The sequence below is a fragment of the Dendrobates tinctorius genome, unplaced genomic scaffold (genome assembly GCF_039654945.1).
Source record: "Dendrobates tinctorius isolate UK_male_01 unplaced genomic scaffold, ASM3965494v1 ptg000030l, whole genome shotgun sequence".
Taxonomy (NCBI): Eukaryota; Metazoa; Chordata; class Amphibia; order Anura; family Dendrobatidae; genus Dendrobates; species Dendrobates tinctorius.
In genome coordinates this window covers 43,685,867-43,699,902 of record NW_027361698.1, presented here as the reverse complement: position 1 = coordinate 43,699,902, position 14,036 = coordinate 43,685,867, and the positions used below count along the sequence as shown (strand labels likewise).

At 45.9% G+C, this 14,036-nt stretch overlaps 1 protein-coding gene across 1 annotated transcript in view; it reads right to left on the bottom strand.

Annotated features, from left to right (window-relative positions):
* The window catches only part of LOC141086215 (uncharacterized), a 133,471-nt gene that overhangs the window by 96,550 nt on the left and 22,885 nt on the right, over positions 1–14,036 (bottom strand). Inside the window, exon 2 of the mRNA XM_073572047.1 lies at positions 7,161–7,567. Within this exon, the coding sequence (XP_073428148.1) occupies positions 7,161–7,567 (407 nt within the window). The remainder of the gene's footprint in view (positions 1–7,160; positions 7,568–14,036) is intronic.

Sequence of the window (14,036 nt, the reverse complement as noted above, 5' to 3'; positions counted from 1 at the left end):
TTATAAGATTTTGGAGATTCTTAATCCTGTTTCTTTTCGATTGGCTCTTCCAGTTACGTTCAAAATCCATAACGTATTTCAGAAGTCACTGTTGAAGAGGTTTGTTGAGCCAGTAGTTCCTGTGGCGGCACCTCCTGATCCTGTATTGGTTTAAGGCAATGTGGAATATGAGGTAGAGAAAATATTGGATTCTCGTTTGGTTAGACGGAGACTCCAGTATTTGGTCAAATGGAAGGGTTATGGCCAGGAGGATAATTCCTGGGTCTCTGCCTCTGATATTCATGCTAATAAATTGGTTCGTGCTTTTCACCGGGCCCATCCTGATCAGCCTGGTGGCATGGATGAGGGTTTGGTGACCCCTCCTCAAGGGGGGGGTACTGTCATGAACTCATTTTCTGCTCCACCAGTTGAGAGTTCCCCTTCCGTTCTCCCTCTGGTGGTGACAGGAGGTAGTGCGGTTGGTTTAAGTGGAAGTGATCTGCCACCTGATGAGTAAGATAACGATTGGATCTCTGGAGTATCAGACTGGATATAAGACAGCCGACGCCCTATCCAGGTGCTGGTGATTCAGTCTGCTTCTCAGGTCCTGGACTTCAGCTCTCTTCCAGTCTTCTCAAGTTAAGTTTGTTTTTTGCTAATGTTCACACTTGCGCTTGTTGGTCAATTCAGTTTTTTGTGTAATCAGCCAGCCACTGCTGGGGCTATGCTGAAATTCCATTCCTATTAATCAGTATTTGCCAATCTGCTTTTTGTCCCTTATTAGATTGGCCTCTTTTTTGCTCTGTCTCAGAATATTTCAGAGTGCTGATATAGGTTTAGAAGTCTAGTGACTTCAGGGTTAATTTTGCTATCAGAAGTGTTGGACAATATTTTAGTAGGGTTTTTTTTGGGCAGATTGCAGTGTCTTTCCTTTTCTGTCCTTTCTAGTTAGCCGGGCCCCATCGTTTGCTCAGCCTATTTTCCTGCCTTTGTATGTAATTTCATCTTGTTTCACCGTCAATACATGTGGGGGGCTGTCTTTCCTTTGGGGTCTGCTCTGGGGCAGTTAGTTTTCCTCTTTTCCTGCTTTAGGCTTATGTAGTTCTCTGGTTGTGACGAGGCGTCTAGGACCAACGTAGGAACGCTCCATGACTGCTGCTAGTTGTGCGGGTAAGTTCAGGGATCTGCAATCTGCATAGTTACCAACTTCTCTGGTTTTCTGAGACTTAGCTTGTTGTCTTTTTTTCCTCCTCGGTTTCCCATTCATAACACACCCCCATATGTGGGCAGTCTATGTGTGGCTAGCCGATCCCAGCTAGCACTCCGACTACCCCTATAAGTCCTCCTTTTAGCTAAACTCAGACTACAAATCCCAGCAAAACATCATTTTTAGACCTACAGCGCAGAGGACCTCTGACACGTACCGGCCATTTAGTCATGCAAGTCACTGTTTCACCATCACAATCAAGGAAACGCCCATATGCATATTCTGAGGAGCACATACAGCGCACCCTAGCTGTAACGGGGTCACTGCATCACAACAGGCAGAATACTATGACCTTTTATGCCTCTTTTTATTGCTTTCCTGCTTCTTATTATTTCTTACTTTCAGCATTATTTTTCTATAAAAGGTATAGCTACCCTTTTATAATGATTTTAGGACTTTGATTTAAGTTTATATAAATTGGCAGTTCTTTGCAATAAAGTAGAAAGGCTGCATTTGTACCTCCTCTTGTGTCCAGTTTCAAAAAACGAAGGAAGGGATGAAGAAGAGATGAACCACACAGCACATACAAGACCAGGAGTTGAGTCGACCCAGTCTGTTGTAAACTATACACCGCTTATTCCATACAAGTCAGTATACAAAAGTCTAGATTTAATATTCTATACACATTAAACTAATGTCAGCGGAATCTGATATCGAACGATTTCAGACAAAAGTCTAATGCGTATGAAGGTGCCGGCTGACTGATCGTGGGGAAAAATGTCGATCGCGCATGTCCTATTTTGATCAAGAGGCAGCTTTCTCATAGAGAATGCCAGAGTGCTTGGCTGAATGAGTGCTCCTGTGTATGAAAGTGTCCGCTCAGACAGGTGTTGGCTGAATAATCAACTGACATATCATTCTGTCATCAACCATCTAATGTATATGGGGCCTTAAATGACTACTGTATATGGGGTTTAGATGGTAAATATACCAGGTGCCTTCTGTAAACTTAATCACAACAATGGTAATTTCAGTCACTCAAACACATGAGGGTCTATAAATTATATATGAAAATTTGTCAGGAGCCAACTTTTCATTGTAACATTAAAGGGGTGTAACAAAAATATTTGCTCCCTCCCTACTAGAAAACTATGCTATTTGAGCCACCAGAAAGAAGACCTGACAGGATGGATTCCACTGAATGCTAGCAGAAGGCATTTATAAAATCACACTGAAGTCTCAGGGGCCATTAATGGCCTCGTGTTTTTACATTTTTCTGGAAAAACAGGACAGAATAACGTAGAGAACACCCCAGGGTATGAAGAAGCCTTTTCCCAGTACCAGGAATTATTTTCTTATTTACAATCAATGGCATCAAGCCAGAAAAGTGTATGACTGAATGCGAGCAAGAAGTCGACATTGATTTTTTTTGATTGCTGAATTACAGTAAATCTCCAGTCTTCTGTTATTATGGCCCTTTAGTATAGATTTCTTAATACTTCCTGTCTACGGTGTTCCTATATTATTCCTCTGTGTTCCCTTTGTAAATGTTATGTTCTGCTATTCTGTACAATCATGGTAATTTTCATATGCACAAGCGTGAAATATTACAGTGTAACGCATGTAGATGCAGTCATTGGCCTGACCACGTTCAGTATTTTATAAAATTTTACTGGTAATACTAATACACAGTTATGTTAGAATATATGAAAACAATATGTTATATATAAGATGGTCTCTTTTTACCATAAAATATAGAAAAGTTGGCACATATACATACACATGGTATTTCTTAAACTACAAGAATGGTCCAAGGACTGGATCACTTTCAGACATGTCAGTAATCCACGTGAGCAGATGACTACCATATGTTCATGTTATTGCAAAATACAAGTCTCATGCTCTGCATTGTGATGATGCCACCCACTAGGGGCTGTGTATGAAACTTGTCTAGGAGGTTTCTGAACAATTCTGGGACATATTTACAGAAAGATCCCACAATAATTACAAAATTAAGAACTGTAAATATTTTCTGTAGTAACATTGTTTAGAACATTTACACAGAATTTGCCAATGCTAACAAAGAGGTGTTTTATTGAAAACTTGCTTTAGAGACTTTTGGCCCCTAGTCCTATAGTTTTATGTTTCAAGTTTTTTTTTTAATTTGCTTTGTATAATTGTGTTATGAAGCTCTGGCTTCAAAGAGGCACAGGAGGGAGGAAGTAGATGGAAAACAAGTAGGTGGGAAGGTAGACTTAAGTGTTGGGCCATGCCAAGCGTGCATGAGCGCCAGTAATTTGCATGAACAGCCATTTTCTGTGCTGACAGAGTTCCTTTAATCGAGGGGAACTTTTTTTTCTGCCAGGGGCCATTTAGATACAGATATCTCGGTTGCTTGTGCACCTTTTTCTACCACACTTCTTCCTTCCACTCAACTTTCCATTAATATACCTGGATACAGCGCTTTGTGAACAGCCAGCTTCTTTAGCAATGACCTTTTGTGGCTTACCCTCCTTATGGAGTGTGTCAATGACTGCCTTCTGGGCATCTGTCAAGTCAGCAGTCTTCCCCATGATTGTGGAGCCTACTGATACAGACTAAGGGACCTTTTTTAAGTGCTTAGGAAGCCTTTGCAGGTGTTTTTTTTGCTAATTATTCTAATTTATTGAGATAATGACTTTTGGGTTTCCATGGGCTGAAAGCCATAATCATCAACATTAACAGAAATAAACACTTGAAATAGATCACTGTTTGTAATAACGATATGAGTTTCACTTTTTGTACTGAAGAACTGAAATAAATAAATTAACTTGTTTGATATTATAATTTTGTGAGAAGCACCTGTATTTACACCATCACTCGTTGGCCAAACAAAATTATCAACATGAAATTTATCATGCTATATTTGGGCAAACATTTAAATTACCTCACTCCTAATGTGATGGCAGCAGTAAGTTTTGAACACAGATGTATATTACATTGCAGATCTCCTGATAGTGAGAAATTCATCACTGCTCATGTGGAACTGGTAGATATACATCACATAGGAGACACTGGGACTGGACCATATAGATCACAGGAGACACTGGGGCATTTACATCACAGGAGCTGCTGGGAAAATACATCACAGGAGAGGCTGGGGCATATACATCACAGGAGACGTTGGAGCAGATACATCACAGGAGGGGCTGCAGCCTATATATCACAGGATATGATGAGGGCATATACATCACAGGACATGCTGGGCACATACATCACAAAAGACACTACAAGTACATACATCACAGGAGATGCTGCTGGCATGTACATCACAGGAGAAGCTGCGGACATGTACATCACAGGAGATGCTACGGGCATGTACAAGAACGCTGGGGCACATACAGTGGGGAAAAGTATTTGATACACTGCTGATTTTGCAAGTTTTCCCACCTAAAAATAATGTGGATAGGTCACTCAAAGACCTTGAAATGCTTCTTATGGAGACACTCCTTAGTTGCCCTGGATGTGATTTTCAGGTCATTGTCATGCTGGAAGACCTAGCCACGACCCATCTGCAATGCTCTTACTGAGGGAAGGAGGTTGTTGGCCAAAATCTTGTCATATATGACTCCATTCACCCTCCCTTCAATACATTGCACTCGTCCTGTCCCCTTTGCAGACAACACCCCGAAAGTATGATGATTCCCCCACCATGTGTCATGGGGCAGTAGGGAAAAAAGCAGGAGACTGGAACCTGGGCCCCTGAACTGCCCCTCAGGATAAGGGGGTGACCTGACTCTCCTTAACTTGGGGGTACACTTGAAGGTAGTGAGGCCCAAGTCCCTGACCTGTCCCTATCTCCTGTTTAGCCCTGAGCTAAACCACCAACCCCCTCCCCAGGAGGCGAGACAGGGAATAAAGTGAACTGCACCCAATAACACACAAAGGAAAATAAAACAGACACCACGGGGTTAAAGCAACTAAAACCCAAAACTTAGCTTTGCTCTGCTGCAAAAGCTCCAAGCAACAGAGAAAGGATCCGAACAGCATCCAGCAGCAACTCCACTGCTCCAGACAAGCTGAACCCCCTCTCCACCAGGCAGGTCCATTCTTCACCAAGGTTGGTTAGAAAATGAACAATATTACCAACAGTGATTTACTGCACATGATGACCTTTTATAGAAAGGAGGGGGGAGTAGTCATCACCTGTTGGTTAATTCAAAAGTGTAGTAACCCCAGCGGCCACCGGGGGAAAAACCAGCACCAAAACAACTACAGTTGTAGTAAACCCCAGCGGCCTCCGGGGGAAAAAGGAAAAAGGTTTCTATAAGAATCCACATTCTGCCACGGCTCCAAAAATGGACCTTGACACCATGCTTCATATTTGAGACGTTGTTCTTGGGGTTGTACTCATTCTTCTCCCTCCAAATACGGCAAGTGGAGTTGATACTAAAAAGTTCTATTTTGGTTTCACGTGACCTTCTCCCATGCCTCCTCTGGATCATTCAGATGGTCATTGGTGATCTTCAAAAGTGACCTGGACATGTCCTGGCGTGAGCAGTAACCTTACGTGCCCTGCAGGATTATAATTCATGACAGCGTAATGTATTACCAACGGTAATGTTTGAGATGTTTGTGGTCCTAGCTCTCTTTAGGTCAGGCCAGGTCCTCCCATGTAGTTCTGGGCTGAGTCCTGACCTTTCTCAGCATCATCCTTACCCCACGAGGCAACATCTTGCAAGGAGCCCCAGACAAAGGAAGATTGACAGTCATTTTGTGTTTCTTCCATTTTCCAGTAATTGTGCCAACAGTTGTTACCTTCTCACCAAGCTGCTTATCTATTGTCCTGTAGCCCATTCTAGCCTTGTGCAGGTGTACAATTTTGTCCATGGTGTCCTTAGATAGCTCTTTGGTCTTAGGGGAGAGGTTGGAGTGTGATTTATTGTGTGGACAGGTATCTTTTCGATAGGTGATAAGCTCAAACAGGTGCAGTTAATACAAGTAATGAGTGCAGAATAGGAGGGCGAGAGCCAGAATTCTTGCTGGTTGGTAGATGATCAAATACTTATTACATGCCATAAAATGCAATTTAATTATGAAAAACAATCATAAAATGTGATATTATGGGTTTTTTTTATATTCTGTTTCTTACAGTTGAGGTGTACGTACAATAAAGGAGGAGGGGTTGGAGTGTTAAAGAATGGATATTTGCCCTATGTAGCAATTTATGTACCACTTTTTTTTATTATACCATATATGAATCTGGCTTATCAGTGTATGCATTGTTGCATAAACCTGTGATTGGATATTCTATTTGGTGCTCGTTTTTTTAAACTAATGGATTCGATATGTGAGGCTTTTTTATTACTTGTTGAGTATTGTCTTCGTGCTTTCACAAATGTTTAGCTTTATCATGTCTGTATATTGGTATGTTATATTTATGGCACATCAGGGTCATTGAAGGTAAGCCGAAAGTGAGCGGGGGTGCCATATCGGAACATTAGGATGCCAACCACCGTGGCAGGGGAAGTTATATGCCTAAACACTGCTAGACTACCTGCCTAGTGTGATAAGCTGCCCTTTTTAGAAGTATCTAAATAAAACCGTTGTAAATAGTAGGAGGGTCTTTTTTAGCCGTTTTTCATGATTTGGGACCCTAATTTAATTGACATATGAGTTTCTTTAACCACTAACGCCACCAAAGCTTTATCAATCAATAATGCAATCAGACCTCTAGTCCCATTACCCTGTGGCTGATGAGCAAATAAGTTTGGGGCTACATGGCGACTTTGGTGAGCAAAAAATGTGTAAAATTTACCCACAAATTCCTGTCAAGTGACTATTTTCCATTTGCAATTTAGCTGTAAAAAAGTGACAAAATTACAGACAGATTGCAGGCAAATTGCAGTTACCTAAGGCTAAAGCTGCAGTCTATTACGATAAAGTCATATGACCTTCACATGTATATAAACGTATATCAAGCGGAGGGACTAACCTTTGAAAGCTGCCCAGTGCAATGCGGTATCTCCTTCCAGGTCACGTACATGGACTTTGGCACCTTTCCCAATAAGATAACAACAAAGGGCTGTATGTCCATACTGAGCAGCGGTGATTAATGGTGTACACCCTTTCTGGTCTTCTACGTCTATTGATACTCCTGCTTTCACAAGCAGATCAACCACACATATGTAACCATTGACTGCAGCCCAATGAATGGGATGCTGACCTGTCTCAGACTGACTTGGCAGATCCACGGGTCCTTTACAGTCTACAAAGAGCCCCATTACTTCTACAGATCCTGCCAGTGCGGCCCAGTGCACTGGTGTGTGCCCTTTTTCGTCATAATTTTCCAGAACTGAAGGCCCATCCTTTTTAATTATTTGCTGGCAGATCTTTAAGTCACTGTGAAAGAAAGGTGAAATTTCTGTGAGAAGAAAATTTAATTTTCAATCTTAAGTCTTCCTATCTGTAAAAGCAAAGGTTCCATTCATAGCTAACTATGGCAAGAAAGATTATCCTTATAAGGGAATGTCTAATATTAGAAAATAAGCTGCCTGTCATGATCTGAAGTGATCTGACAGTTTTAAATCACTGGGTGAACTTTTTTACTTTGGAAAGTTCCAAGGTGTCTTGACTGTCCCCGGTGGTGGTGAGTGGTATTGCACTTTAGGGTTTTTTGCACTTAATTATGGATCAGGTGTGACACCCTATAAAGGTGTGCTCAGGGGGTTCACTCATGGCCTGTGATATTGTGAGTTTGTTTCACTCTAAGTTGGAGAGCCTGGAGGAAGGATGGAGCTGGTGAGTCCTGCGCAGCTTAGCCAGGAGGGAAGAGTGTCAGCTATGGTGTCTGGACGAAGGGCTGGCATGGCGTGGTGGAGTCGCAGTGATGGTGTCAGCGGGAAGTGTCTGCATGGGCTGGTGGAGTGGCGACTATGGAGAGTGGCACTCACCATGTGGGACTTGGCCGCTGAGCTGGACTCAAGCATGCTCGACTTCGTGGCAGAAGCTGAACACTTCCTTGGGACTCTGGTTCCAAGCAGCTGCAACTGGTGGTGGACTCTGCTCCAAGGCTGCACTAAGGTGAAGGATCCTGTTATGGTGATGGATCCGGGTGGAGGAGAAGACGCACGCAGGTGGTGGGCTCTGTTGCTAGGAGCGCACGCAGCAGAGCAAAGCTAAGTGGTGTTTCCCCTGTATTGTCTCTTTCCTCATGTGTGTTTTTAGTGCAGTGGTGGGATTAGTCTCCGCACCGACCCATTCCCTAGTGAGGGTTTAGGGTCAGGGTGAGCAAGGGCGTTAAGGTACGCGTGCGGCGACAGGTGCGGAGCCTGTTTAGGGAATGTAAGGAGTGCAGGGACACTGGCTCAGGGGAGCTTAGGAGGTCTCCATGTCCCCATTCCCTATTGCAGGGCCCACCATTGTTAAAGTTTCCAGGTTCCCCCTTTATTATTTGATTATTGTATGTATAACGTGTAATACCTAAATTCGCCAGGTGGAGGCGGCGTATCCACCTGCACGTTCTTATTATTTAAATTCGCCCCACTGGAGGCGGTGTATCCAGGGTCACGTGTGTTTTGGGTTCGCCTTGCGGTAACACCTGCGCCCAGACACACAGTGACCATGACATTATCACAGGCCATAGTTTTTTTTTTTTTCTGGTGAGCTTCGGCCATGTGGAGACCTGTGGTAATTGCTGCCGGGCCTCACTGATGTGAGTGGGGAGCGGCAAGGTGTTTAGAGCCGCTGCAGCAGCAGTTATCACGGTCTGGGGCCTCTGCTCAGGTAACCAGGAAATCAAAAATGGCGGCTGCGGTCTGGCAAAAGCCCCTAGAGTCGCTGCTGGGGAGCGGGACTTGCTCATGCACGGGGAGGTACCCAGGCAGGTGGGAGGAATGGTGCCCCACGGAGCTGCCTGGTATTCCCCGAGGTGAAGGGGTACATCCCTGTGGTGAGCAGACTAGGTGTGTAGTCGCTGCTGGGGAGCGGGACTTGCTCTTACAGGGGACGCACCCAGGCAGGTGGGAGGAATGGTGCCCCACGGAGCTGCCTGGTATTCCCCGAGGTGAAAGGGTACGTCCCTGTAGTGAGCAGATTGGTGAATAGTCCGCGGGGCTCATGCCAAATCTTCGATGCCGCCCCTCCTGGTCGTGTGGAGGCAACCAGCGAGTATATATATTTTCCTCCATATTCCTGCGGCTATGGTACTAAAACCCCCTAGAGTCGCTGCTGGGGAGCAGGACTGGTTCATGCAGGCGGGCGCACCCAGGCAGGTGGGAGGAATGGTGCCCCACGGAGCTGCCTGGTATTCCCCGAGGTGAAGGGGTACGCCCCTGTGGTGAGCTGACTGGTGTGATAGTCCGCGGGGTTTACGCCAAATCTTCTATACCACCGAAGAAGCCGCCCTCCTGGTTGTGTGGAGGCGACCAGCGAGTGTATATTTCCTCCATTTCCCGGTCCCCTTCTCCTTCTGGTGTGTGCAGCAGGTGTGCTGCGGGGGAGTAGGGACAAATCTCTACCCTCGCCATTAACCAACCCTAGGAGGCGCAGTCCTCATGGTGAAAGGGTTGGAGGGTGGTGTCCCTTGGTGAATAGTGGGGGTGTGAGTGTGGTGACACAGGGGGACGCCTCTGTTGTCTAGTTCAGAATGAGTTCACCAATTATGACAAACGAACGTATGCAATAAACGTTCAGGTCCGGACCTGTGTGTGAACGAGCGTGTATGGTGCCACCAAAAAACATCTTGTGGAAATGTGTTGTGGAGTCTGATCAGCTCTTAACAAGCATACACTTACATAAACTCGTTCCCCAGGCCGGCGCTGTGGAGATGAGTGGTGCCTCCAAAATGAACTTTATTGCCAATACCAGCGGTGCGTTTGTCATAAACCTGAAGTGTCAGGTAATGGTGGGGTGAACTCAGGGTCTGGGCGTCCCCGCTGTGGGTGTTTCCCTAATGAGGGGTGGTCTTGAGGGTCCAGAGGCCCCTCATTAAGGAGGGGGTACTGTCATGATCTGAAGTGATCTGACAGTTTTAAATCACTGGGTGAACTTTTTTTACTTTGGAAAGTTCCAAGGTGTCTTGACTGTCCCCGGTGGTGGTGAGTGGTATTGCACTTTAGGGTTTTTTTGCACTTAATTATGGATCAGGTGTGACACCCTATAAAGGTGTGCTCAGGGGGTTCACTCATGGCCTGTGATATTGTGAGTTTGTTTCACTCTGAGTTGGAGAGCCTGGAGGAAGGATGGAGCTGGTGAGGAGTCCTGCGCAGCTTAGCCAGGGGGGAAGAGTGTCAGCTATGGTGTCTGGACGAAGGGCTGGCATGGCGTGGTGGAGTCGCAGTGATGGTGTCAGCGGGAAGTGTCTGCATGGGCTGGTGGAGTGGCGACTATGGAGAGTGGCACTCACCATGTGGGACTTGGCCGCTGAGCTGGACTCAAGCATGCTCGACTTCGTGTCAGCAGCTGAACTCATCCTTGGGACTCTGGTTCTAAGCAGCTGCAACTGGTGTTGGACTCTGCTCCAAGGTTGCACTAAGGTGAAGGATCCTGTTATGGTGATGGATCCGGGTGGAGGAGAAGATGCACTCAGGTGGAGGACTCTGTTGCTAGGAGCGCACGCAACAGAGCAAAGCTACGTGGTGTTTCCCCTGTATTGTCTCTTTCCTCATTTGTGCTATTAGTGCAGTGGTGGGATTAGTCTCCGCACCGACCCATTCCCTAGTGAGGGTTTAGGGTCAGGGTGAGCAAGGGCGTTAAGGTACGCGTGCGGCGCCCGGTGCGAAACCGGCATAGGGAATGTTAGGAGTGCAGGGACACTGGCTCAGGGGAGCTCAGGAGGTCTCCAATTCCCTTTTCCCTATAGCAGGGCCCACCATTGTTAATGTTTCCCAGGTCCCCCTTATTATTTAAATTCGCCATACTGGAGGCGGTGTTTCCAGATATTTTATGTATAACGTGTAATTCCCAAATTCGCCAGGTGGAGGCGGCATATCCACCTGCACGCATTATTATTTAAATGCGCCCCACTGGAGGCGGTGTATCCAGGGTCACGTGTGTCACATGGGTTCGCCTTGCGGAAACATCTGCGTCCTGACACACGTGATCATGACACTGCCTTTATTCTGGAAGTGGCACACTCAAAGACTTTTTATGGTGAAACAGCCCACCGGTAACTTGAATAGGGAAGACTTGCAATACAGTGATCTGGAGACAAGCAGTTAGATGGGATATTCAAAGAGTCCGAGGCCAGAAGGAGGGTATGTCATAAACAGAAGGAAGAGGCAAAGGCGTAGTCGAGTAGAGTTCCGAGGTCAGAATACCAGGAGATAATGGATTAAAGCAGAAGGGGGTTAAACAGATGGATGGCCAGAACAAGGTCCAAGGAAAGATCAACAAACAGAACGCAAGCCACAGACAGAACAAATCACAGCGTAGCTGAATGCATTTCTGGCAGAGGTCTGGGAGAAACAGCCCAGTTACGTAGCATGGCAATCACCTGGGACAATGAACACCTGGAAACAGCCAGCGCCTCACAGTCTCAGGTTGGATGGCCGAGCTGTCAATCAACACACCGACAGCTCAGCACACCCGTGCACTGGACTGGACGAATGAGCTGTCAATCAAGGTACGCTTCAGCACACCCCTGAACCAGATTGGATGGCTGAGCTGAGTAACTGCATCCCAGAATTACACAAACCAAAGACTAGAATGGTATGATTAGCAAAAAATTATTTTATGGTTATCCTGGATAACCCCATTAATTAATTTGTTAAAGTGTTTGTCCACAAGTGGACTACTAGGGGCTCAGGGAGGTGAAAAAAATTGACATTGAACTAATCTGAAAATGATCCTTCATAGTCAGAGTTGTGTTCCATCTGATCTTCTAGGATCAATAGTCACGGGCAGGGGCGTCACATGACCATAGCAACTAAGGTGCATCCGCTGATTGGTGGCAGTGTTTATATTTTGCACAAGTGAAAAAAAAACTGGTGGTCAAATGTAAATATTCAAATATGGACGCGCTTAATCTGGGCATTGGTACAGCCTCCTACTGCTGACATCCATCGGTAAATATGACATTTGATTGGGCATTGTTCCGTATTTTGGTGGGCATTATTGTGAATATGGGTAGTCAGTAGTTAGGTGGCGCTGTCTCTTGTCTATGCATATGCCGTTTAATGATGTCATGGTTAGGACATGGTTAATGTCCTGTTCTCACAGGGTTAACTTTTGCCGGCCTCTCTTTACATCTGGGAGGGGTATTTATAGTCACTCCAGACTAGCATTCTCTGTCAGCTATACTGTTATTCTGGCTGTGTGTCTGACCGACCCCCCTGGTGTGCGTGTACTGCATTGCTTGTTTGATTCCCGTGTATGACCCGGCCTGTCCCCTCACACTGAACTCAGTCTCACGTTTTAGGTACTATTGTCTTCTCTGGTTCTGACCTCCTGGCATGACTATTGTTACTCCGCTACCGTTTGCCCCTATTGTACCGTCTATTGCCCGTTCTGGTTTTCTGACCTATTGCTACGTCCTGACTATCCGCTGTCTAACCCTTTGGTACTGTCCTGCTATCTTGTGCATTGACCCCGGCTTGATCTGGTTTCCGCCCCTGTCTTTGCCCCTTTATAACTTGTCCCGTAGTTACCTTTCTAGGAGTTTCCCTGCAGCTCCTAGCTCTGTGGAGCTTAGGTCACGCCCCCAGCAGTCACATGCTTCAGGTCCTGAAAGTTTGAAGCACGCATTGTCACCGTTGATGCCCTGTTCCACAGGTATCTTTGAGCACGGTTTTTGTACTCAGGACATGCGCACTGGCTCAGTGAGCGAGTGTAGTGTGGTGTTCCTGACATTATAGCTGACCGTTTCAGTTCTTTTTTCTCTGAAGGGAAAAAAAAAAAAGTGTATTATCCTCATGGATCCCATACAAGCTTTGGCTGATCAAGTCAAGCACCTAACCCAAATGTTCCATAAACTCAATGTAGAACAGCGCACGATGGCCCATACCCAGCAACAGTAGGTGGTTACTGTGCAGGGGGTTGTCGATGCAGGGGCTTCTTGTTCTGGGGGTAGAGATGTGTCATTAGCGTCCCCCAAATCTCCGGTCAAATTGCCAGACCCTTTCTTAGGGGATAAAAAGGAGAAAAAGGAGTTCAGGTCTTTCAGAGAAGGATGCAAGCTTTTTTTTTCTCTAAGGCCCCGCTCCTCTGGGGATGAGTTCCAGAGGGTGGGGGTCATTATTTCCCTACTTCAGGGGGCTCCACAGGCATGGGCTTTCTCTCTCTCTTCCTCTGCTCCTGAACGTATGTCTGTGAATTTGTTCTTTGAGGATCTGGGGTACATTTATGATGAGCCTGATAGAGTGCGTTTGGCAGAGGATATGGTGATGAGTGTGACACAGGGGAGGCACTCTGCTGAATGGTTCTGCTCAGTTTAGACGTTGGACGTTCGAAGTATCCTAGAACGATGCCGCCCTGAGAGGGTAGTTTTGCAGGGGCCTGTCTGACCGTCTGCAGGACGCTCTGGCTTTATAGCCGCCTCCTGATATCCTGGAGGACGCCATGATGCAGGCGGTCCGTATGGACCGAAGACTCCGTGCTAGAGGAATGATGCAACAAGAGTCTCCCTTGTACCACAAATTGTGTGACACTGCACCTGTATCTGAGCCCATGGAGGTTGGGTCAGTCTCGGTTAAGGAGAAAGAGAGAAGACAACCTACTATGCTTTTACTGTGGAGTCTCTGGACATTGGAAAAGGAATTGCCCCTCCTGCCCTTCTTCAGAGAACCCATCAGAGAAACGACTGAGTCTGGGCAACAATCGAGGTTGTCCAGACTCCCAGGTACATTTTTTCTCACGTATAAAAATGGTGCTC